General features: G+C 40.5%; 1 protein-coding gene across 8 annotated transcripts; it reads right to left on the bottom strand.

Moving 5' to 3' along the window:
* Positions 1-1,609: 1,609 nt before the first annotated feature.
* Positions 1,610-23,387, bottom strand: LOC105394771 (F-actin-uncapping protein LRRC16A). 8 transcript variants are annotated; one of them, XR_007268057.1, is made up of 29 exons: positions 23,123-23,387; positions 22,933-23,030; positions 21,879-21,929; positions 21,646-21,754; positions 21,050-21,153; positions 20,028-20,140; positions 19,595-19,684; positions 16,036-16,149; positions 15,529-15,680; positions 14,824-15,011; positions 14,597-14,674; positions 14,137-14,321; positions 13,385-13,536; positions 12,754-12,941; positions 11,605-11,776; positions 10,727-10,862; positions 10,211-10,403; positions 9,589-9,707; positions 9,230-9,344; positions 8,891-8,911; positions 8,554-8,728; positions 8,306-8,377; positions 8,018-8,150; positions 7,500-7,549; positions 7,119-7,214; positions 5,336-5,419; positions 4,480-4,607; positions 3,536-3,568; positions 1,610-3,241 (listed from the first exon to the last, which is right to left on the bottom strand). XR_007268057.1 is itself a non-coding variant. In XM_048631850.1 (29 exons), the coding sequence occupies exons 1-29, from the start codon at positions 23,181-23,183 to the stop codon at positions 3,225-3,227; spliced, it is 3,162 nt and encodes a 1,053-aa protein (XP_048487807.1). In that variant the 5' UTR covers positions 23,184-23,387; the 3' UTR covers positions 1,610-3,224. The 8 variants fall into 8 exon arrangements, 6 of the variants coding, with proteins under 6 accessions (XP_048487807.1, XP_048487809.1, XP_048487810.1 ...); XM_048631850.1 differs by having other exon boundaries at positions 4,545-4,607; XR_007268058.1 differs by lacking the exon at positions 5,336-5,419.
* Positions 23,388-25,085: the final 1,698 nt, after the last annotated feature.

The following is a 25,085-nucleotide window of genomic DNA, read 5'->3' as shown; positions in this document are numbered from 1 at the left end:
TAGGTGTTTAAAGATTGTGCCTAAAGAGTTTTAGACGAAACGAGCCTTATGCCACATAAGTCTTGGCAAAGTGATGGTTCGGCCAAAAAAGTTTAGACCATACGAGTTATGCGAAATGAGTTTTGGTCAATAAAGATTATGCGAGATGAGCGGAACCCGTAATGAACTCCATAGTGTAAACACAGTCGTCTACTACACCGTGGACTGATTTTTACCCTTTGTTCCCAGCCAGTCACACCTCAACCAGTCACACTGTTACTCGTTGGGAATTTTAAGTACAAAATTCCCATCAGTCCACACTCTGTTACTCGTTGAAACACCCTTTTCCTTCATTCCCAACGTGTCACATACAACTGTAACACTGTAACTAGTTGGGATTATGAAAATTAAAATTCCTAACAACTTGTTGGGATTTTCAATGGAGAATTTTCCACCATAGACAAAAACCGATTATAGAATAGAATACACACATATTACATACATACACTTTATTTGTACTTACACCCTAAAAGAATAATAAAATATACAAGTTGTAACTTAATTTGGATGCGGACAGCTAAAGATCACATCCAGTGGCGTGCTTTGGGAGAGGCCTACGTCCAGCAGTGGACTGCTATAGGCTAATGATGATGAACTTAATTAGGGTACAAAAGGCGGTCTTATCACTAAAAAGATCTCTGCCAGACAACCTTTGTATGGAGGGAATAAGAGATTAAGGTGGATGGCGGTAGTGAAACCTCATCAAGTCTTTTGAGCCAATACAAGAGTCCAATGGATCTGAATTCCACCATATGCGATAACTATAACTACTACATGGCTGTTATGCAAAATAGTAACATTGTGTTAACGAGTTTAAGTTTTCCGAATAAAATAATTAAATAAGTACTTACGTAAGTTCTATAATCGGTGTTGGTCCACAAATTTTTCGCTATTATTTTGAGATCATGTGCATCTTCCGTCTATGTCCGAGGCGCGCCCGCGGTGTAAGCGCCAGATCATCATTAATCTGAGGTACTTCGGAAGTACCTAATTATTTCTTCATGGTAGAGCAAAGCAGATATGAGTCGATAAATATCAAACTGCCATAAAGTCACCTCCACGCAAAATTTGGGAAATGAAAGTTTTCATTTTCTCTATTTTTTTATGGCTACTGCTGTACCTACTACCCATCCAGTATCAGATTTTATAATTCGGTTTTGATTTTATAATTTTATTGTTAATTAGTTTAATAAAATTTATTTTATCGGAATAATTATTTCTATATTCATACTTTTTCATGAAACGAAAATAAAAAAATACGTAATAATAAATACTAATATAAGTCACAGTACCTACACTGGTTAGGCATCATCATCATTCATCATCACTGAACAAATCTTAACGAGTAACAGGAGAACAGTTGGGAATTTTCTAGTTAATTTTCCCATCCAGTTACAGAGGCTGGTTTGGAATTCAGAAATAAAGCATTCCCAACGAGTAACACTCCCATCGAGTAACACTGTGACTAGATGGCACACTTTTTATGAATAATTCCCAACCGTATACAGTGTGACAGGTTTGATGTGTGACTCGATGGGAACAAAGGATTTTTACCAATAAAACTAGGAAATATTGCTGTATAATGTATGTAATTGTAAACAGATTATCACAACGCTCTAGACAATAAATTGCACCATAAAATAAAAGTACCTTTAAATCAGTCTGGTACCGAAGAGCTAGATAAAATCATAACATATAGGTACGTAACTTAATGGAATGGAATATAAAAATACATTGAAATAATTTAGCAATATACTATACAACACAAATCTATATCAGATAGTTCAGAAAAAGACCGGCTTAACGAATTTCTCGGCAGTATATTAACTCTAATGAACACTTAACATACGCAGTGAGTTCTTTTCGTTCTACTTCATCATAATTATCGTAAAATTGAACCATTAGATCACTCTGGAAATCACTAATCTACAAAACCACTTCATGTTTGAACTTCATTGTTAAAATCACACTTGTTCATATTTTTAAAATACTCGAATCCTACTATTTATTTATTCAAAGGAATGATAGTAAGATTGGAAGATATCTTTCCACTATATTTTATTTGTAAGAATATTATTAAGAAACCAATGGAAGTACCTCATCATAACTTGAAATTAATTGTGCGTTTTATGTAATAGGCCTTTATCAATGACTAGGAAAGACCAACGGTTGTCTCAATTTTGGAATACATACATAATGTTTGTCTTTAACGAACTCATAAAATCTAAGTTTAATTTAATTATGCATGCTAACATAATTATGGTGACTACATTGATACAAAACAAAATTATAATACTAACTGAATCACAGTAAAGATAAATAAAGAATTTGACATGTCTATTATAATGTGGTTAAATATTTTTAAATAAATCTTAAAATAAAATATACTTTGATTCTAGGCACGTGTGGCCGTTCACACATTGTAGGCAAAGTTTAGTTTGCGCGTGCTCTTAAACTGTACAAATAGTTTCAAATGCAGAGAATGTTATCATTTTAACAATATCTTAATAGATGAGCTAATTTATTTTAACGCTAACTACAATAAAATTGTTAGGCTTTTAGATTCGAAATATGCAAGTTGTGGCCATGTCACATCCGCAAACTACTCTGTTGCTTACCATCCTTCTATTCGATTCATACTATGTATTTGTAACTGTACGCTTATCGACTACATACTGGCAAAACTAAAATGGCTGCAAGTTGGTAATTTAAATTACGTTTATCAAAAAGATCTCTAACTGTGGCACAATGATGAGCATGTGAGTAAAGGTATGTACGCACATTGGGCTTATTTCACACCTTCCTAAAGTAATTCGGACTTTAAATTTTTATTATCTTATTCACGCACGCTCATCATCATCTACAAACTGAATTTAGGAAGGTGTGTGATGGCGACGGAGAGCCCAATCTTGACGCTTAACCTTCCTTGACCGAGTCTACTAGTTCCTAAATACATAATTAGGTAAATTTGTATAGCTTCGTGCTCTAGCCTTTTGAAGTAGCTCGCATTTTATCCATAAATTTCACAATCACAAAGGCTCGATCAAGTAATGTTCGGTACAGGTCGAGTGCGTACGGACCTTTACAATAAATTCAGTGTTACTGTGGACATTGAACCCTGCTCCGCTATCACGTGACTGTCGCGTTCCTCGCGCCGCCCGCAACCGCCTCGGCTTGGCCTCGGCTTAGGTCTCACTACTCTCTGTAAACAAGTGAAACAAACCCGTTAGTTGAAATTCAACATCATTGCTCAGCCAAATTAATATTTTGCTTAGTATTATGTCCTGTTAGACGAATTCTACAAGATATCAGTTGATCAGGATTCTATTTCCTATACAGGGTGTTGCAAAAAGGTAGGGTAGCTATACCGAAAGGGGGTGAAATTTTTTTTTTTCGCGAATTTCCAAAACTCGTAGAACAAAAGTTTTTCAGAATGACTCCAGTCACCCCAGTTTTGGATAAGTAATACTTGAGTATGAAAAAGTATATAAATTACCTGGAGTTAAAGGATGATCTCGTAGCATTGAGCCTGTAAATAAAATCAAGAGGTATAATTTGCTGTTTGTAGTAAGAATGATTATTACTATTTATGTGCGTGGGTACATGTAGGTACTGATTAGACTTTCCATGCTTATGGGTTCATGCCACTATCAACTACAGTCATGCAAAATATAACTTAATGTAAGTATATTTATATTGTAGGGATTTACTTTTTAGTGCCATACACTAATAGTGCTAATATGCAGAAGTAAAGAGTTGTAGTATAGCAGTAGTTGATTTAAAAGAGCAACAAAACCTGCTTATGATAAAACTTACAGGAAATTAAGACAAGCAGTAAATAAATCCTATAAACTACAGTTTCAGGCAAAAGTTGGTCGTACTGAGAAGATTCCGGTTCAGGCAGTAAGTGTTAAACCTTATACCTACATAATTATGCCTTGAAGAGCTACATTCTGCCACCGCAGCGTAATCACTTAAATAGGCACAAAATTACAGTTCCATAAAATAGTATTTGCTTAACTGCTGTGAAACTGATTAAGATTATGCGATTACTGCTCGATACCGGAAAATTCTCTGTACCGATAACTCAAGTTTCAGACCAGTAAGAACACACCACAAGACCACACATATCAAGTAGATAAAGCAGCCATAACCGAGGCACACAAAACTAGAAGGCTTTAGTCGCGACGACGGTACAAAATTGCTGATAATGGATGGATATCTTATTGAAAAGTCTTAGGTATGTCAAAGCCCTATTGAAACCTAAGCGACACCGCTACGGCATAACTAATAGGTGTAAATAGAGCTCCAGAAAGTTCTACGAACCGAAGCTCTAACCCCTAAAGGCGCCGACACACTTGCGTCGCGTCCGCTTGTGTGTCGGAGCCTTTATTCCAGGCATCACAAGCAATTCCGCACCGTCACGCTAACAGCGGTTACCTAGCCACAGACAAGGCAGTGCAGCCACACAGATCAGTACAGTATAGCGTCAGAGAGTTGGTTACTGGTTAGCGCGGCGCCGGGCGTGATGCCAACGATGGAGCCGCCCACGCACGCCTCCACGCCCTCTGCACGCCGCCACCGGAATTACACCATTAGTCAACACAGGTTATATAGTTGTACATGCCACTGGTTATGTTATTAATGTTAAATAAGATTAAGGGTTTATACGATAAGGGTCGAGTTCGGATGCTATTTTCATACGAGCATGGCGCGCACTAAGAGCTGTTAAAATGTTGTCAATGGGCCGGGCGATATCAGCGAAGCCGTTTTTATTTGGCGCGCCATGCTAGGCGTACAGTTGGTGTCAAACACTAACACTAAATTGAAGTAGGTACCTAAATCAAAATTATATTAATGTAGTTAAGAATTTCACAATCAAATAAATTAAGTATAAGATACATACAGATATGTTACCTATGAATTTTTACTTGTTATACTCATAATATAACACATTCTTCACCCATCAGATTTCATATCACACCAGAAAGTTAGGTCAAACGCAGAACGGGAAAAAAAAACCATTCTGCAGCGTCGCTTCAGTGCGGTTAGCATTGCGCCGCGCTTGCAGTGCGTTGGGATCTTACGAACGCAGCTCTTCACATGGATCATAGATGTACATGTGAGGCAATACAACAGAAGGGCTAGCACGGTGAGCAATTAAGACGTGACAAAAGTTTTGCATCGCGCTTACTCACATCGCGCAGCCTCAAGAGCGAGTGGCGCCCCGTGCTAGCCCTTCAGGAACTAACTCTTTATCACTATCCTATCACTCATGCACGTGGTAAGCCCTCACCTGTGGTGCAAGCGGCGGCGGGCTCCGCGTTGACGCCGGCCACGGACCAGGGCCGCGCCTTGCCCGGCGTGCGCGAGCCGTTCCCTAGCCGACAAGCACACGTACACACACGGGAAGTGGAAGCGGATAGTGATATCAACTCGTCTGGGCTACCATAGACTATGGGTTCTTAGACCAATGGACAACATTTCAAAAAACTAAAGCTGCTATAAATCGAAAACCATTTCGAGATTTAGCTCTAAAGGCCACAAAAAAAATGTTTTTGTATTTTTTGGATGTATCATTTTTGAGAAAATCATAAAATAGTAAAAAGTGCTGATGACGTCATGCATCAGGTGCGATGCATTTTGATGATCAAAGCCTATAGATTTAAAAACAAAGTAACTGTCACTTTCATTTTTGATTGACGTTGACGTTTTATCGTGACGTTGTTGTTTATTTGGGTAATTTTCATTAATTCTGCTCTGATACTTTCTGACTATTTTTTTTATTTATTATTTAGAGATGACCTCTATATAATATCTCCCAGAGCATGCCACCGCCCTCGCAGCTGAAAAAATGCTTCTGATTATTTTTTTACATGATAAGTACCTACTTTCCATCATTAGAAATATCAAGGTCATTTGAAAATGACCCATTTGTTGGTTGGCATGTAAACAAAGTTTAAATGTCACTTGTCAGTGTCGTTTATGTTTTTTTTCGAGACTCAGGCAATAGACAAAAATAAAAATTGAGCCTAATATGTGACGTCACTTCCGGTTTTAAAATAATTAACTTTAAAGTTAAAAATAACATGCAAAAATTTATGTATATACAAAATAAAAAAATACGGGTCCACTAATTTTCTATAAACTTTCCAAATAACTAATAAAAATATAGGGTAAAGAAAATGAAATGTTGTCCATTATAAGCTTGGATTTGTGGTTGAGCGATCAACGAAGCGATTGCTTTTCGCACAACTGTTTTCTTTTGTTTTTCCATTTAAAAAAAGCTAAGGACATAGGCATCCGCTAGAAATAAGTGGAACCGGGTCAGATAAGTTGGTATCACTGTAATATTGGTCAAATTTAGAAGATGCAAACGTTTCGCAGTTAAATCGTTTTATCGGGACAGGTGACAAAGTTGCATGAAATAAAGTATGTGATAAATAAGAGTCACTGACTTTTCACTAAGTTTTCATAGAGAGGCGATTTTATCAAGTATCACAAAACAGAAGCATTGTGCTCGCGGGGTTATAAAGGCTGGTGGCGGTTTCACAAATCACAAGCATTCACGTCATTACAATAGCAGCATTTACCTACATCATAAAATCATTGTTGACCTATTTTAGTGGAATAAAATCTTGAGAGTTATTCTTGAGAGGCAACTATTTTAACATTGAGTTCTGACTAAAATACGTACCAACTATATAAATGTGCTCGTAAAAGTTAATCTGACGTTTTAGTTAATTATTTATTAAAATTATGGTGCAGTGCAATAATGTAGTTAAATAAATGAGCTTATTTCTCCGTTATTAAGGTACTACTTTATAAATTAACTCCCTTTATATGCACCCAATGATGATATTATGGTACGAGACAAAATTACATGACACACACCCGGTAACGGCCGTTTCGAATATCCAACCTAATGATAATTTTATTTTGTTGCTATCAGAAAACGAACACAACCGAAGTACGTCAGAAAAAAGCAATGTCCAATGGCAAAAATGTTACCAATAGATTGCATATACAGAAAACGGCCATTATGTTCATCATTGAATAAGAGTAATTTTCCTGCTTACCCATAGTGTTGACGTTGTCTGAAGAGCGCGACGGCGGCGGCGTGGAGGCATTCGCCTTCGTGCCAACGTTGTCCGTCGACTTGCACCGAGAAACTTCTGCAAATTACCACGTTCACAGAATATAATAAATATTCATATAAATTTATCATCGTCGCAAGCCATACTGCTGGGGCACGTGTCTCCTTCCAATGAAGGATGGGGTTTAGGCTGTAGTCCACCACGCAGGCCTATAGCGGGTTGGTGGACCTGAATTGTGAGTAACTTACATAGCACAGCGCTTGATGTCGTTACTTATATTTTTCCTTTCCGTAACTCGTTACGTTGCCCCTAATCGTAACGGTTCGTCGATAAATCTATGCATTATCTTAAAAGAGCAATTACCTGGCTCCAACTGCAAGACTGGCGTGCTTTCACCCGATGTCCCACTGTACCTGTAACATTGGAAAACAAAACGAGTCAATAAGGGGCGCGTGGTGCTATTATTGTATTTAGTGGTGCACGAAAGGAGCCTCCCTAGAGTAACGTATCAACCGTTTTTGCACATGTCTAGCGCACCCTGGGCAGCCAGCGACTGACGCTATTCTAAGTGGCTACTGCTTTCATCCCGGTGATAAACCATAAATCAGCTCTAGTGGATGAAGAAGATTGTATTTTTTTCTTAAGCCACCGGTAGTTTCTGTTTTTGAGGACGTATTTCATACATGGTGTCGTCCTGCAGCGTGGGCGAGTGTAGAGAGGACAGGGAGTGCAGCGAGCGCGAGGTGAGCGGCGGCACTGGGAGGATGAGTGTATGTGCTTACATGGTGTCGTCCTGCAGCGTGGGCGAGTGTTGAGAGGACAGGGAGTGCAGCGAGCGCGAGGTGAGCGGCGGCACTGGGAGGATGAGTGTATGTGCTTACATGGTGTCGTCCTGCAGCGTGGGCGAGTGTAGAGAGGACAGGGAGTGCAGCGAGCGCGAGGTGAGCGGCGTGCGAGATGATAGTGACGCGCGCTCCGACGGCGGCGAGCGGCAGCGCCAGAACTCTTCCAGACCTGGGAACAATAAAAAATATCGATTCAGACAAACACACACATACAAATACATACAGTTCACACTAAGAAGCATTTTTTTAAGAACATTTTTAATGTTATGAACGTCAATGAAAATAGTATCAAGATTAATGGGAAACTGGTGGCGTGGGACATACCTTCATCGATGTCTTGACATTGGTCAGTTATAGGCCGCGTCGGAGCTCTCGTTTTTACGCGTCTTGGGCGACCTGTGAACACAATTTATATGTTAGTTGGTTAAGCTGCTGGGGTTCAAGTTTTTAAATAAGAGTAAATAAGTACGTATGATGGAAATTTTATTTCGGATTGTTTAATTGCAAGCGAATTTCGGTTAATAATAGGAAAACATATTTTTTTCAATGCTTAATAATTATTTCTTATTTACCTTTGACAAGATGTTGCAGAGTGTGAGCAGGTAATTCGGCTAGCGCGTCGGCCGCTTCGGCCAACAGTGGCGGCAGAGATAGCATCTCGTTGCTACTGCACTGCTGTTCGGCCACGGACTTCGGCCTAACCCTTCGGCCGCCGCGCTCGCGTCTGCGGCCCCCTAGCGGCGTCGCCTGGAACGTAGATGTTGAATTTGTAACTATAACATTTAAACTATTGTGTTGTTGTTGTTATATGTATGTATAGTTACTTCTCTGAGTGTACTCTTTGTGGGATCTACCGCACAATGCAGCGTAAATTTTGTCTATGTGTAAACAAAATAATAGGTAACTTACCAAGTTCAAATAATCCAATTTCTGCGTTGCATGGAACATGGACAATTTTATTAAAACATAAGTTAAATAGACTCGCACAAGGGATCACAAGACTGTCGGTGAGCATAATGTGTTAATACCAGTGCGACAAAAAAATCAGACTAGATTGCTCAGAATGATGCATTTATGTTGTAGCTAGTTCCGCGCGCACTATAATAGAATAGCGCCCGCGCGGCGCGGCTCGCTGTCCGCGCAGTCCACGCCTTCGCACGCCCACAGCGCCAGCTGCTCCACGCCTCGCCGCCGGGGGTCGAGCCCGGGACCGCCGCTCGCCACACTACTAGCAGACACAGCGCTCACCCCCGCGTGCTCGCGCGCCGCCAGCAGGTCCGGCATGGCGCCCGCGCGGCGCGGCTCGCTGTCCGCGCAGTCCACGCCCTCGCACGCCCACAGCGCCAGCTGCTCCACCGCCTCGCTGAGGGGAGAAAGTTGAAATTTATGTCAATATTAGGAAAAGAATAAAGATTTTGGAGACACAATGATTCAATGGCAATATTTTCACATAAGTGGGGTAAAATTCCATCAATAAAAACGGAATTGTAGCTCCAAACACAATCCAATGATCAGAATGAGCCAAAGAGCGACCTGTGGTTTATGCCACTCGCCGCCGTGCGCGTTGCCGCCTCGCCGCAGCTCGTCACTACACTACAGACACTCACTTGAGCAGGTCCTGCAGCGCGCAGGCGCACGGCTGCAGCGCGTCGCGCACCGCCTGCAGCGTCACCAGCTCGCCGCCGTGCGCGTTGCCGCCCATCGCCGCGAACACTTCGCTGCAGCGCTGGGAATTAAAATAAATAAATATGTGGGGACATCTCACACACGGCCATCCGACCCCAAGCTAGGCAGAACCTGTGTTATGGGTGTCGGACAGCTGATATATCTACACAAATACATAGATAGATAGATACTAAATATAAATATCAACACCCAAGACCCGAGTACAAATCTCTGTCTTTAAACAAATATCTGCCCCAGCCGGGAATCGAACCCGAGACCTTCGGCATAGCAGTCAGGGCCACTAACCATTACGCCATTCGACCGTCTGTAATAAAACGTTATGATGGGTCCAATTATTATAATGCGACATTAGAACGCAGCTGCCGAATCGAATGTTTTACGACCCGAATGTTACAATAAATTGTTTGCGTGTAAAATATGGTACTGATACCGTAAACAATATACGATTCAAAGTATTACTGTTGGCTAGGAACACTAAAATGTATAAATTATAACTGCAAGCTACAACCATGGGTCCTTCGAGCCGGATATATCCGACTGTACCTGTAAATACTGGTGCAGTATCTGGTGCGCGGCGGCGGCGGCGCGCTCGGTGGCGGCGGGCAGGGCGGGCGGCGGCAGAGCGGCGGCCGCGCACGCCGCGATGGCCGCCGACGCGTCGCCGCCCGCCCAAGCCCGCTCTAGGGCGAGCGCGCGCAGCCGGTGCGAGTGAGAGGGCGCCGCGTTGCTTGCTAGTCTGTTGGGGAAATGTTTAATGTGAAAATAATGTTTTGAGGTGTACAATTTTTTCTGTTTTGTGTTAATCAAGAAAGGAAATGTTATGGTGATACTAGTCGAAAGTAACAATATTCGGCTGTCGGCAGTGGTACGTATAAGAGAATACGGCTTTTGGCAGTGGTCACTGGTCGGATTAGAAACACATAGTTTAGTGTCACTCTCTTTGAGACGGTCACCGATTATTGACTAATGATGATGACGTCACGGCCGCCGCCCGCCGCGTCGCAGAGACACCGAGCGACGCTCCGCCGTCGCTATGATGACGTCACAGTGCGAGCGTACCTCTCGTGCAGGTCGCGCCACAGCGCCGCCACGCGCTCGCTGGCGCCGCGGCCGCCGCCCGCCGCGTCGCAGCCGGGGAACTCCACGCGCCGCACCGACACCGAGCGACGCAGCGCCGTCGCTATGTCCGTCAGACCTGAGCGACAGGAGGTAATGATTATAATTGTGTTATTACGCCAGATTGCCGCTCACTTCAAGAGCCAACGCTTACGATGTAATCACTTAGATGGGGCAGTCAAATGACAGAGGGTTAACATACTAGTTAGTGGATTTCGTTTCAGTTAGCCCCTTCTACCACGACGCGATTCTCAAGCGACGCGACTGCGAGGTCACCCATGATCGCATATAAAAGCGGGTCTTCGACGCGTCGTTGACTCGTCAAATATAAGCGACCGAGGGTTGCGTCGCTTGAGAGTTGCGTAGTGGGAGAAGAGGCTTAGAAAAAACTCACCTTGCAAACTAAACGCGTTCCTGTCTATATACAGCGTCTGCAGCGTACAATTACACTGAAGGGCCTTAGCTAACAACCGCGCGCCGGCGTCGCCCGCCAGGTTGCCACACACTTCCAGCTTTTAAACATATCATATAGAGTATCTCGAGTCCAGTAAATCTAACAAACAAAAACTCACCTTGCAAACTAAACGCGTTCCTGTCTATATACAGCGTCTGCAACGTACAGTTACACTGGAGAGCTTTAGCTAGCAACCGCGCGCAGGTGTCGCCCGCCAGGTTGCCGCTCACGTCCAGAGCCAACGCTCACGATATAATCACAAAATAGGGCAGTAAATAATGAGTGAGGGTTGACAACACGACATTTTAAACATACTAGGATAAATCACCAGTCCAGAGAATCGAGTGAAAGTCAAACAAAAACTCACCTTGCAAACTAAACGCGTTCCTGTCTATATACAGCGTCTGCAGCGTACAATTACACTGCAGTGCTTTAGCTAGCAGCCGCGCGCCGGCGTCGCCCGCCAGGTTGCCGCTCACGTCTAGCGTGCGCAGGCGCCGCGCGCCGCCTAACGCGTTTAGTAGCCCGTAGAGGTCGCCCTGGAAATAATTGAAATTTGTATTTTATTGCATGTGAGATTATGTTCCCGCTGCCGTATTTAACGAACCCAAAATCGTAGGTACCTATGTTCTGCTATTGAGCAGAATAATAATTTTAATTAATTATTGTTAATTGTATAAGTGTTGTTGCTTATTATTATTTTTTTATTTAGACTGTAAGGATTCGTTTTTTCTATACTTTTGCGCGCCAGTAACTAAGGTGGAAAACTTGCGTAAATTTAACTAAACACAGTTACATACTGTACAAAAAACGCACCTTAAGTTTACAGTCACTAAGATTGAGGTCAAATGAGCCCTGAGTCGGGCTCCTGCAGTGTGTGCACTAGCAGCGCCTTGACCGAAAAATTACTATCTGAACTAAACACAGTGACATACGTTATTAGATACATTACATATAGACAACGCACCTTAAGTTTGCAATCACTAAGATTGAGATCCGTCAGAGCTGAATCAGGTTCCTGCAGTGTGTGCACTAGCGCCTGCACTAGCGGTGCCGCGAAGGACCTCTTGCCCGTGAGTCGAGACAGCGATAGCCCAGTGATGGTCTAATAGAACATGGGCCTCATCCGACACCGGAGGGTTATTGCCATAAATTTCAATTAATATTGAATACTTCACATCCATGCTACTTATGCTACTCAATGCCAAACAGGCAGTAAAATACCTCTTTAGGTTTTCCCGGTAAAGGCTACGGAGCAACCTACGAAAAATTCACTTCAAAGCGTCCGGCGGCATCTTACAATACAAAAAGTCCAAGCTGTAAATTGAATTGAACTCAGTAACATACGGTACAAACAACGCACCTTGAGTTTGCAGTCACTAAGATTGAGGTCAGTAAGCGCCGAATCAGGTTCCTGCAGTTTATGCACTAACGCCTGCACTGCACTGGAAGCGCCGCAAACCAAGAACTAACGACTACAAACACAGTAACATACGGCATAGCATAGACAACTCACCTTAAGTTTACAGTCACTAAGATTTAAGTCCGTCAATGCTGAATCAGGTTCCTGCAGTGTATGCACTAACGCCTGCACTAGCGGCGCGGCGAAGGACCTCTTGCCCGTGAGTCGAGACAGCGACAGGCCAGTGATGGACTGGTTCTTGCCGATCGCGCGGATTATGCCTGAGAGCTCGTATTCCATGTCTGTAACAAATAGGGGTGGATATTTTATAAAGGCTGGTGTGCGCGGTGACTGTATCTCTCTCTATAAATATCTATACTGTAATATCCTGCTTAATTCAATTTATTAGGCACATTTCTGCTTTGCATGTGATATACGATAGCTTAGGGCTTTGATTCACATACCAAAACGACAATGGCATCTCGACTAGCATGTTTGCGCCTGAATATTTACCTATTAGAGCATTTTTGTATACCTGGCGTTCTACAATAGCGTCCTTCAAACCTGACATTTCATTTTTATAAAGCGCATCTATTTCTTTATTTCTTGCAATCTACGCTACCTCTAACACACTAGTAGCGCAATAAATGACTGTTGTCGCTGAGGTCGCTTTGTAAATGGTCATTCGAGCCTGACATGTAGCAATCTACGCTATCTCTAACACACTACTAGCGCAATAACTGACTGTTGTCGCTGAGGTCGAGCGTGGTGAGGCAGCGCACGCCGTGCACGCACGACTCCAGCACGTGCGCGGCCTGCGCCGACGCCAGCACGCCGGCCAGGCTCAGCCGCACGCCGCCCGCGCTCTCGTTGCAGGCGAGGCCGAGGAGCAGGCTCCTGGGGGAGGGAAAAATATTACGTTATTTGATTTGGGTGGGTGCAAACTTTAACCGCACTCGATTCAATTCAAAGTGACATGCGCCCATCTTGCAATAGGCCAAATCTAAGCTACGCAAACGCTAGACAGCCATAAGTGAAGAACGTCCGAATGCTTGCGTCATACCTATTCGTTAAAATATAAAATACTTCCTCTCTCTCTCTTTCTTCTTTCAGGGGTTTGCATTCCTTGTCTTCCTTCTGTCTCTACTTCGCCCTGTCTTCAACGTCGTCTTTTTGCAAAATATGAAATACTTTATACACTAATAACAACTTAAAACATGAAAAAATACTCACTTCAAAGCGTCCGGCGGCATTTTACAATACGACAGGTCCAAGCTGCTCAAGGCTAAACAAGCCGTGAAGAACTGGCGGAAGGATTGGGGCGGGTCCTTGGGCCGGCGCTAGAGAGACCACGGGTTGCGGCCTCATTTTTTAGTTAGCAAGATTCCTTCCACCCTTTTTTCTACTTCGATGTAGGTAGTGGCCTTATTTTTTAGTTAGCGAGATACCTTCCGCCTTTTTTTCTACTTCGATGGTTAAAACCTGAAAATTACTCACTTCAAAGCGTCCGGCGGCATCTTACAGTACGACAAGTCCAAGCTGCTCAAGGCTAAACAAGCCGTGAAGAACTGTCGGAAGGCTTGCGGCGGGTCCTTGGGCCGGCGCGAGAGAGACCACGGGTTGCGCCCGAGGGACAGTTCCGAGAGACGCGCCGCGCAGCCGCGGAGTAGGGCTCCCCACATCTGGGATCAAACATGGGAGGTTATTCTGGGGCATGTGTTGACTTGTTAAATTATTGGTGTGAAAAATGAGCCAACTAAAAGGGACGGAGAACTTCAAATTCGGAGTGGTGGATTTTTAGTCAGCATTATTTCCACGTGTCCAAAATAGTACAGAGGACATAAGTGGAACTTCAGGTTTAGCGTTTGGCATATAAATGTTTACCTTTATTGTGAATTGTGAGTGATGTTATAGAGTACCTACTTACCTAATGAATAAGAAAAAAAACAGTACTTACGTTTTCTAAAGTAGTTTCAGTATTCGTCAAGTTTAAATGCGTCAATACATTCGGCTGCGCCAAAAAATTATACAGAGTCTGAAACAAAATGATTTACATACTATTAGAAACGCAATATAATGCACAAGACGATAGCAAATATAAGTATGAGTAAAGACATTCTCAATTGAAACTAACTCATACATGCGATAAAATCACTTTTATTTAGTACTAAATTATAAACTTACATGTACATCGTCCTTAAGATTATTGTGCGAGAGGTCGAGATGAGACAGCGTGCTCAGATGGCACACGTTGTCGTTGAGGATGGTCGCGAGGTGCGATACCGTCTTCCCTGTCACTCCGCACTGCGAGAGCGAGATGGAACGAAGCCCGTCCGGGTTTTGCGCTAGACCGGAGAGTATGCTTATTGCACCTGGAAATAGAATGCCAGTGTTAAATATAGGGCTGTAATTATCATCATCACCTATACGAGCATGGAAATAGGTCTATTATGTCGTAAAAGGGTGTTATTATTAATTCGTGTGTTTAATGTATCTTGCAAAATGCGCAGAGGACATTTTAGGTCCCCTCGGAGATGCGTGGTGAAGCACGGGTGGACCGTGTAAATAGCATGCGACGCCATTTCTCGCTCAGTTGCTATTCGTCTATTGCGGCAAGGCTGCGAATACTGTTTTATCATTCGTTCATAAATTCAATTCAATACATTTTGGTCAATGTATTACTGTATGATTTTTGTGTGTGAACAAATGTTTAGGTATATAAACTAGTGTGCGCGCAGTGTACAGTGTATTATCTAGTACTAGTGCCACACTGACCCTTGTCCTCGACGTGGTTCTGCGACAGGTCGAGCGAGTGCATGGCGGGCGGGCGGCGCCGCGTGGTCCGCGCGCAGTGTACAGTGTATTATCTAGTACTAGTGCCACACTGACCCTTGTCCTCGACGTGGTTCTGCGACAGGTCGAGCGAGTGCATGGCGGGCGGGCGGCGCGCGCGGCACAGCGCGTGGCCGAGCCGCGCCGCGTGGTCCGCGCGCAGCGACGCGCCGCGCCAGCTCAGCTTCTGGTGGGGCGGCGCCGCGCATCTGGGGGTAATTGGAGACGGGTTAGATTTTGTCATGAAAGCTCTAAGCTACGGTGGATAAGAACTATGGAAAGAGATTATACTCCCGTCTAGGTGACAGCATACAACACATCATGCCACTTTAACGTTCAGATGGCAGTTTGGCATCAAACAATAAAAAATAAAAAATATTCATTTGACAAATACATTTTCGTTTTGGACGTGAGAGGATAAATTGGAGGAACGATAGGTACGATTTTATCCCCTATAGAACATAGAATATGATGTTGCTCATACGCACGACGCAGTTTCGCTTGGTTCCCTTCCTTCCCTAAATGTCACACATTTCTATAGCATACAGTTACAGCAAGTATTACCTGATGACCCTGGCGACGGCCTCCCACGCTTCGCCGCCGACGCGCACGCCGTCGCCGCAGATCCCCGTGAACCACGTGTTGTGTTGTAACGCGATCAGCAGCGGGATTAGATCTCTGTAGACAAAGATATTGTTTTAGACTTGGGCAAACGGGCCATGGATCACAGCGACCGGTGGCCAGCGACAGGGACTTTGAATACATTTTCACGTGTGCCTTTACAAAAAATTGTATTAAGTCCCGGTCTATGTGCACCAGTCGTTACGGTCGGTGGACCAATTGCAACAAGGGATTACAGTCGTCGAAATATAATAGGCCCGTTTGGACAGCCCCAAAATGTATGGGATGACAGCTGGTGTCAAACCTAAATAATAAAAAATCTAAACAATAAGTAACTTTTGGTGTTTTAAAAGTTCTTTTTTCTTTCGGCCGTTAAATAATAAGCCAGATTATGTGTCTTTTTGTGTATTTCATCAAGTAAATCAAGAGTAAATAGCAAATTTCTGTAGCTGTCCAAACGGGCCTATTATATTTCGACGACTGTAAGAGAACAACAAAATATCGATTGCAAAATAAAACATGAAGTACAAGACACAGGAAAGTCAATTTTCGGTTGTTATTGAGTATTTATTGCACATTTTATATATCTTCTTATGCAACTTAGTGTGTTGTGGAGAGGGTGGTAGTTAATGGAGAGGATTATTTTACTAAACGGTGTTTTATTAAACGGTGTAAATGAGGACTAGAATAGGATCTGGCCTGAAAAGCTTTATTGCGTACATTCCATTACACTGTGTACTTGCAGCATTTGCTGAGATTAAGGTATTTTATGTACCATTACCATAAAATGATTACTATATGAATCCTTATTTACTTATTTATTTGATACTTTATTGCACAAATATGACATAACGTCACCTTAAATCGTAAACCGCCCAACTCCACGCGAGCAAATTTTTCAGGAGACAAAAAAAAACTGATTATTATGTACTTCTAGTTAGGACACCCCCTAATGTGTTTTAATTACTAGACTAAAAAATCGGTTCCGGATTGAATGTGACTATGTAAAATTTGCTATTTTTATTTATTTATACATAAAATGGACTTTCGAGCTTTTCCCAGTCTCTATGTGAATATTTTTATTGGAGATACGTGTTTTTCCTGGAAATACGAGTTTTTCGGACTTCGATTAAGCAAAATATTGTTTTCTTTGATGGACTTAGGCTATTCAAATATAGATAAAATCTCTCTATCTTTTCCTATTACTTGAAATATAGAGATAGATAGATAGATAGATAGAATATTCTTTATTTGTACACACACACATAAAATAAACTTACAAAACTTAAATACTAACAAATATGTACAAAGAAGGCGGTCTTATCGCTTAAAGCGATTTTTTCAAGACAACCTTAGGGTGGAAGGATATTTTGTTTATAGAGGGGTCAAGTGTACTAGTAGTGTATAGAGTATTGATGTACTTAATAAAAATATGATTGTATGATCAGCAATCATCTTTATAAGCAGTAGTAAACATAAATCAGTACTAGGCAGACTGAGTCCATGGTTCCGCCGTCGCCGATGAAACCCTGGTATTAAGCACGCTGTTTCCCATGGACTAGGAACATCATCATCTGACGACCAAGGAGTGACGGATCGAGAGTTGGAACAGAGCGCAAAAGACTGTTCCTTGCCCCAATGGCATACCAGACCGTGTGTGGGTGCTGGCGCTCAGAGCTGGTTTGTACAGACAGTTAATCTGTCTGTTAAACCGCAGCCTGAGTGCCAGTGAGCTCTCCACTGACTGGAAGAGGCCACGTTAAATAAATAAATAAATAATAAATATGTGGGGACATCTCACACACGGCCATCCGACCCCAAGCTAGGCAGAACCTGTGTTATGGTTGTCGGACAGCTGATATATCTACACAAATACATAGATAGATAGATACTAAATATAAATACCAACACCCAAGACCCGAGTACAAATATCTGTGTTTAAACAAATATCTGCCCCAGCCGGGAATCGAACCCGGGACCTTCGGCTCAGTAGTCAGGGTCACTAACCACTACGCCATTCGGTCGTCAAAGCTCATGAAGAAAGAAAGCAGTCCTGGAGATACTTCTTCTGTGTACCGACTCATCTGCCTGCTGTAAGAGGCTGACAAGCTCTTTAAACTAGTGATATCCCTGGTTGAACAGTCTTGACCTTTTGGATTGTCAGTTTGGCTTACGAAATACACAATCGATAGTGGATATAATACGTATAAGTAGAAGTACTTCTGCGTTCGTTCACTGTTGGAGCAGGGTGTGAACCGCGGCCGGGGATAGCTGCGCTGGGTGTTAGTTTAGACATGATGTACGCGTTCAACTCTATCCCTCGGAGAACCTTTAGGGCCACTCTGGAATACCATTCATGGCCTTCCTACCTCCAGCAAATAGTCAGAGGTTCAACTGGTACATTAAGTACCCGATCAGAAAGGGTTTATTTTCGCAGAATGAGGTCAGTTGCGGAGTTTCTCAGGGGTCGGTCTTGGACACCTCTGCAATGGAACTTGGCATACAACACTGTCCTGTAAATCTAGCTCGCAAACGGTTAGCACAATGCATTCTGTTGATGACACACAGAAGGTGGCTGAGAGAGCTTCCTTCGAGGATGACATCCCGAAGATGAAAGTTGCTGTGTTGCATGATTCACCGCCTAGGCCTAAAACAGCGCCCCTCCTTACACCCTACAAACTCCTAATGAGCAGGGAGCCACCAGATCTGTGGGTGCGGGTTAGTGATGATCATATTGCTATAGAACGGCACATGTGCTACCTCAGCCTCGTCGTAGATAGTTGCTGGTCATTTGAGGAGCATTTCAAGATGTTAGTTCCCCGGAATCAAAAAGTAGCTGGTGCTCTGCACGCCATGCAGTGCACGGGCTACTTCCAAATCTGGGGGCCCTCGCAAAGGAGTCCATCGCCTCTAAGAGAATGACTGATGGGATCGGTTGGAGGAGCCGAGGATTCGTCAGCAACGGGTTGCAGCAGCCGTCCTGCTTTGTTTGCAAAAAACCTACATACATTAGTACGTAGTATAGTGCTGACTCCAACCAAAATATACAAAATATTTTGTTTGTGACATACGCATAACTTTTAATTTTAGAGCATAATATGGCAAAAAAAACAGCAAAATTTAAGTATAAATTGATCAATAAGTACTATGTAGTAATAAAAACAAAGTAAAAAACATAGTTTTATTGCAAAAACGTACGTTCACTCCCACCTACATCGCTCGTTGTATGGGAGTAGGAGGAGTTACGAGGTTTTATTGTTTAAAAATCACGTCTTTGAGTTAGGAGGAAAACGAAAATTTAATTTGCTCAGAGCACAATTTTTTTAGAAATTTACGAGTAATACGATTAGATGCGCCTTGAAAAAACGCTTCTATTGATACCAAAAAGTCATTTTCGCCAAAAAGTGGAGTTAGGCGGTTTACGATTTAAGGTTACGATAAGTAAGTGGTTATTTAAATGGTTTAAACGCTAAACAATCATTATATTCTGAAATATTCTCACCTTTGTTCTAAATGATCAAAGTCTTTCAAGTGTAGTGATCTAATGTCGTGCGCCAGATATATTGTGTCGATGTCCCACGCAACCTCCGCCCTGAAATATTCAACACAATTCCATTATTAAGTACCATAAGTTTATGTAAGAATTGTAACGGAGGCCGAGAAATTTTATTCAGAACTATGGCCAAAATACCCAAATAATTAAATTTAGTAATGAGTGTCAGGTATTACATAGTAATTAGCATAGCATAGTAGTTAGCAAGTGATGTGGGTAGGTACATCTCTAAACATCTGGTAATCACATTAAAGATCTCTCTCACAGGCTAATGACCTTGGCACCAAGAATTCACAACAAAAACTTACGCCATCGCCTCCCAGTACCTACAACCATAAGAGCACGCGATAAGCATCAACAAAGCGTAATGAGTCACATTTACCTGAACGGCGTTTGGCAGAGATCGCACATAGCCGCATACTGATTAGAGAAGTCCCCGCAAGTTGAATGCTTCCTAGTGCCGCAAACAGACGGCAGCTCAAACGGCAAGTTGACCTGCACAACGACAATAATGATTCACACTTGTAGTTTAATTGAAATTGGTAGAAATAAATTGATATGATTAACAAGTCCGGCCTTTAACAGATGGTGATTCATTGGGGTTTAATAATGTAGCACGAGATTAATAGGGAACTGTCCTCAGGAAAAATGTGGTTATATTTGAATTGAGGCCATCTCAAAGTGAAGTTACACAGTTACACTTCTTCTTTGCCTTATCCTTATTTAGTTACTCATCATTATTATTTTTACTAATTGTGTTTACTGAATATCAATCTGATTTTTTATAGGTCAGTGTAATTGCTTTCAACAGTTCCAAGTACTTACATAAATTGTTTAATTTGCAACCAAAATCATGAGAGATTCGAATTTTGGAGATAGCGGTCTTTAACTTGAACGAAAGTGAAAACTGTGCTAGTCAACGGTCGATAACTGGATTAGCAAGTTTCAACTAGGTCATTTATAATTTAAGGCATACCGTGTCCAATATTCGCATTTCTCGTTATATTTTATGTGAAACGGTATCATCTTATCATAAAATAATCTATATACCTAAATATGAATCACCTATCACCTCCGCTGAGATCCCCATATCGTAATGAGTAGAGAAAGAATATAATATAGTAACTAGACTTATACTGTGGTAGTAAACAAATGATTGCCAGTAGACATACAATAAAATTATACACAATCTAGACTAAGGAAGTATCTCTATTGATCACGGAATAATAATATGTGATCTAATCATCAAGGTGGAAAGTCTTCATCAACCCATAGATAGTCTGACTGCTTTGTTCAATTAGATGCGTTTTTACAAACAAAACACGATAAAAAGTATTATCACAAATTCTAAGAATAGCCTTCTTATATTTTTAAAAAATTGCAAATAAATTAGTATAAACTTACCTTGCTAATAATATCTTCCATTGGTACATTAGGAAATAGATCATCAAAGGCTGCTGCGAATGCGTGAATAGCATTCATTACACCATCTGTTGTTCCTTCCTCTCCTAAAAACAGTAAACACATACTTTGCTATCTAGGTTTTTTTATAAACGTCTTTGCAGCTGAGTATGTTTAAATTAATATTTTCATCAGTTGCATTATTTAACATCCAATCAGCTTATCCATCTGTATATGAACTTTACCACCATAACTGTGGTAAAGCAATCTATAGATGAGCTTTATTATTATCATTAATTGTTGTAAAATTATGTGTCCTTAAAGAAAAAAAAACTTCTTCCCTATCTTATCTATTTTATCTTGTAAAACATTCTCCAAAATTCTCAACCAAAGGCAATAAGACATGATTACTTAGGTAGTTACTTTAAATTATATTTTTTCAGACATCATAAAGTTGCAACAGATTATTAAAGTTCTTGCATTTTTAAAACAATGGCATGAAAATTGTGTAATGAGGAAAATGCAAGAATAACTATGTTTTGGTGTCAATGTCTACGAAATCAGGTGATTAGCACACAATACAGTAATTAGACACTCACCAATTAGAATGGACACTGGCTTGTGTTCGTGGATCAGTGTTATTGACAGGTGATTGGCCTTTTTACTCTCAAGGGCTTCAATTTCCATCAGGTGAAATCCATTGTCGATCTGAAAATAATTATTTGTAGCAAATATTTCTCTATGTAGATATGAAATTTAGAATAATTAAATATATTTAAGAAGTTCATGAGATTTTTCTATTTAGGTATGTTATTTATAATGATTTACTTACTCTGGTTGGTACTTTTGTTGTTGTGATAAATATTCTGTATGCTGTTACAACCTGAAAAGAAATTGATTGACATTCATATTGCAATGGTGGGTAAGTAATAAGTAAAAAAAAAACATCTTATACATGTTGTGTTTTGGATTCTGTATTCTATTCTAAAACAACTGATTGAAAAATATTCATTTATTCTAATGCAAATCATGAAGGAAGATCCATATGACTATCTGGCATGTACTATAGCTTAGTAGTCATCAGACATTTATTGCATGATTCAAGATTTATCTAGATACTAGAGATAGGTACCTAAGATGTATCTTCCTCTTTTTATGTTGGAATATACTAAACAAAGCTAGTGAGTTTTTCAATACACAACAGATTTAGACTACATGTTACTAAAAGGTAATTGAGATTTATCTTTTACTGTTCATTTAAAACACAGCTGGCTAAACCATGTATAGGTACCTGCAATGTATACATACAGTATAAAATGCATTAAAATTCACACAGTGAATTGGAACATCAGTTTTATATTCTGCATGTGACCACAGTCTACAATTACTAGTGGGTGTTGCATGGCCACAGGAATCAAATACACTCATAGCAATTGTTAACACAGCATACCTACACATGCACACGGCAAGTGGTATTGCAATGAATGTGTGACACACCCACACCTACATGAGTCATGATAACAATAGTTCAGTCCCAGTGTGTATGTTGTAGATAATGCTTGTTATTCAATACAGTTTAGGGTGCAGCTAGGTTAATATACTATTGTTCAATTGATATAGTATTGTAAAAATGTATAAGCAATATATTTATGCCCATGTATATTGTATGTACTTAGTAGATAGAACATAAAATTATACATAAGCATTTATTTATAAACATGAATTGTAATGAAATTGTGCCTATTGATAATTTAGAATCTATCTGGGTTTTTGGTACCAGTCTAAAGTTATAATTAATGTTAATATTATTGTATATTTGCATAGGAAAGATTGCATGTGTGCACTTATCTACATGTAACAAAATTAAAGATGTCAATATAACTTACCAAAACTCTGTTATCCACCTTATCTCCCCTGGATTCCATCCGAAGGAGGGATTTGTACAATATTTTAACATTTTTCCCCAATACATTTGAAATGCTTTCTGTAATAAAATAGTAAGAGTTCAATAGAAACAGTTTTACTTTATAAATATTATTCAATTTTAATGTTATAAACTTTAATTTATCTACAAACCGCTTAGTTCTGTGGATATTTGTGGTTTTGTTGACATTTTCCTGATTTTCTTCAGTGTCATTACCTCGATGAATTGGATTTTCTAACTATGATATATCCATCGTAACTATAAATTTCTAATAACATTAAATTTAATAACTGCACATTATTATTTATAAACATAAAAAGATCAATATTTCATTGTAAATACTAAAATTATTGACCGAAAATACTAAACCACACACCTCACTTGGAAATACGTTCATAGATAAATAAATATGACGAATAAATGACAACTATGACAAGTAATCGAGAAAAACACTGCTACTCTGTGAACACTAGCCATCCTTATTTCAAGAATCGCGAACACGTTAATATTCTGAGCCCATTTTATATCCACCGATTTTTTTGTAAAATATACGTAGATAGGTACTAGTTGGTAAATATTTGCCAAAATAGCCCTTTTCTTCTCTAGTTCTTTTCTAGTTTGTATAAATTTAAATTTTCTTCTATTTGTTCTGTATGACAGTCAGAGGATTCTGTTCCATCTGTCAATGCAACAAAGTGTATCTGTGTCACTGAAAAAAATATTTTTGTTTTTGGGTGAATTGAATTGAAATTTTATTTATGGCAATCTGTCGGGTGTGCCAACAATTTCTGCCAGTATCATGTCATGACACTGCATGTGTATTTATTTGAATTGTAATTTATTGAAGGTAGATCTTGAAAACTTTACGAGTGTATATAAATAAATAAACATAATAGATAAATACATATTATATATAGATAGATCTATACTTCTATTTGAGGAATGGAGTTATAACTTGATTTTGTTGTTAACAATGAATTTACTAATAGCGATGATAAAATTAGGGTCATGAAAATTTAATAACAACTGATGAAAGTTTATTGGAAGAGGAACTTTGATTTTATATAGGTATGGATATAATGAGTCTAAACCAAAAATGGGGCAATTCAGGAAAACATGATCTAGAGTCCCCTCGTCCTGTCCACACTCACACATGGGCGAATCCCGTTGTTTTATTTTATTGAGAAAAGCAGGGGAGCAACAATGACCCAAACGAATTCTGCACAAGATGGAAACAATTAATTTAGGAAGATTTTTAAATTTAAAAAACCACGGTCTATGATGAACCTTCGGTTGAATGGAGAAGTACAATCGGCCCTTGAGCCGGCTTGATTTCTCCCATTCATGTTGCCAGATAGTCAAACTATCCTTAGCTGGGAGGCTAAGGAGGTCATAAGTGGGGATTTGGAAATATTTTCGGTCACTGCTGGCATCTGAAGAAGCTCTTTTTGCTAGCTGGTCTGCGTATTCGTTGCCTGGTATACCAGAATGACCTGGGATCCATACCAGAACAACTCTAAGACTTTTATCGTTACACCTTCTAAGGCAGTCTTTAATGTGCAATGTGTAACTACAGTGGGTTTTACTTTTAAAAGGACATTGTGTTAGAGTTTGTAAGCAACTCAAGGAATCGGTAAAAACTACAGCCCTATCAATGTTATGGGCTTCGATAAAAGTACAAGCTTCCAGAACAGCTACACACTCCCCCGTGTAAACGGAGATTTCTGGGGGGCAAACAAACATTAATTCTATTTTTGAGTTTTGATAGTAGACTGCTGCACCACAACAGGATGAATCGGTTAGTTTTGATGCATCAGTGAAGAACAAATGCCAGTCACTATACTTAGAGTTAATCTCAGAGTTAAATACTGAATTAGCGGCCGGAGTTTGCTTGTCTATACCTATGGATAATATTATGTTGGGAGTGTATTGTATACTACAGTAGGGGAATTCAAAAAGTGGGATATATTTAAATCTTAAAATGGGACATGTTTCTTCAATTTCCTGAATTTTTTTGAAGCTGTTTAGTATTAGCGGTGGATTTTTATGTGACCAGTATTTACTTTTATTGCAGTGACTGTATAATATTTTTAATTTGTCAAATAATGGATGGGA

The sequence above is a fragment of the Plutella xylostella genome, chromosome 29 (assembly GCF_932276165.1).
Source record: "Plutella xylostella chromosome 29, ilPluXylo3.1, whole genome shotgun sequence".
Taxonomy (NCBI): Eukaryota; Metazoa; Arthropoda; class Insecta; order Lepidoptera; family Plutellidae; genus Plutella; species Plutella xylostella.
The sequence above is the reverse complement of the archived record's forward strand: the minus strand, read 5'-3'. Positions and strand labels throughout refer to the sequence as shown.

Excerpts from the sequence above, each read along its gene's own strand:
- LOC105394771 (XM_048631850.1), bottom strand. The coding sequence starts at position 23,183 with ATGACACTGAAGAAAATCAGGAAAATGTCAACAAAACCACAAATATCC. Across the intron at positions 21,930-22,932 it reads AGGTGGATAACAGAGTTTTG|GTTGTAACAGCATACAGAAT; the intron begins GTAAGTTATATT and ends ATTTCTTTTCAG. Across the intron at positions 19,685-20,027 it reads CTCTGCCAAACGCCGTTCAG|GGCGGAGGTTGCGTGGGACA; the intron begins GTAAATGTGACT and ends TGAATATTTCAG.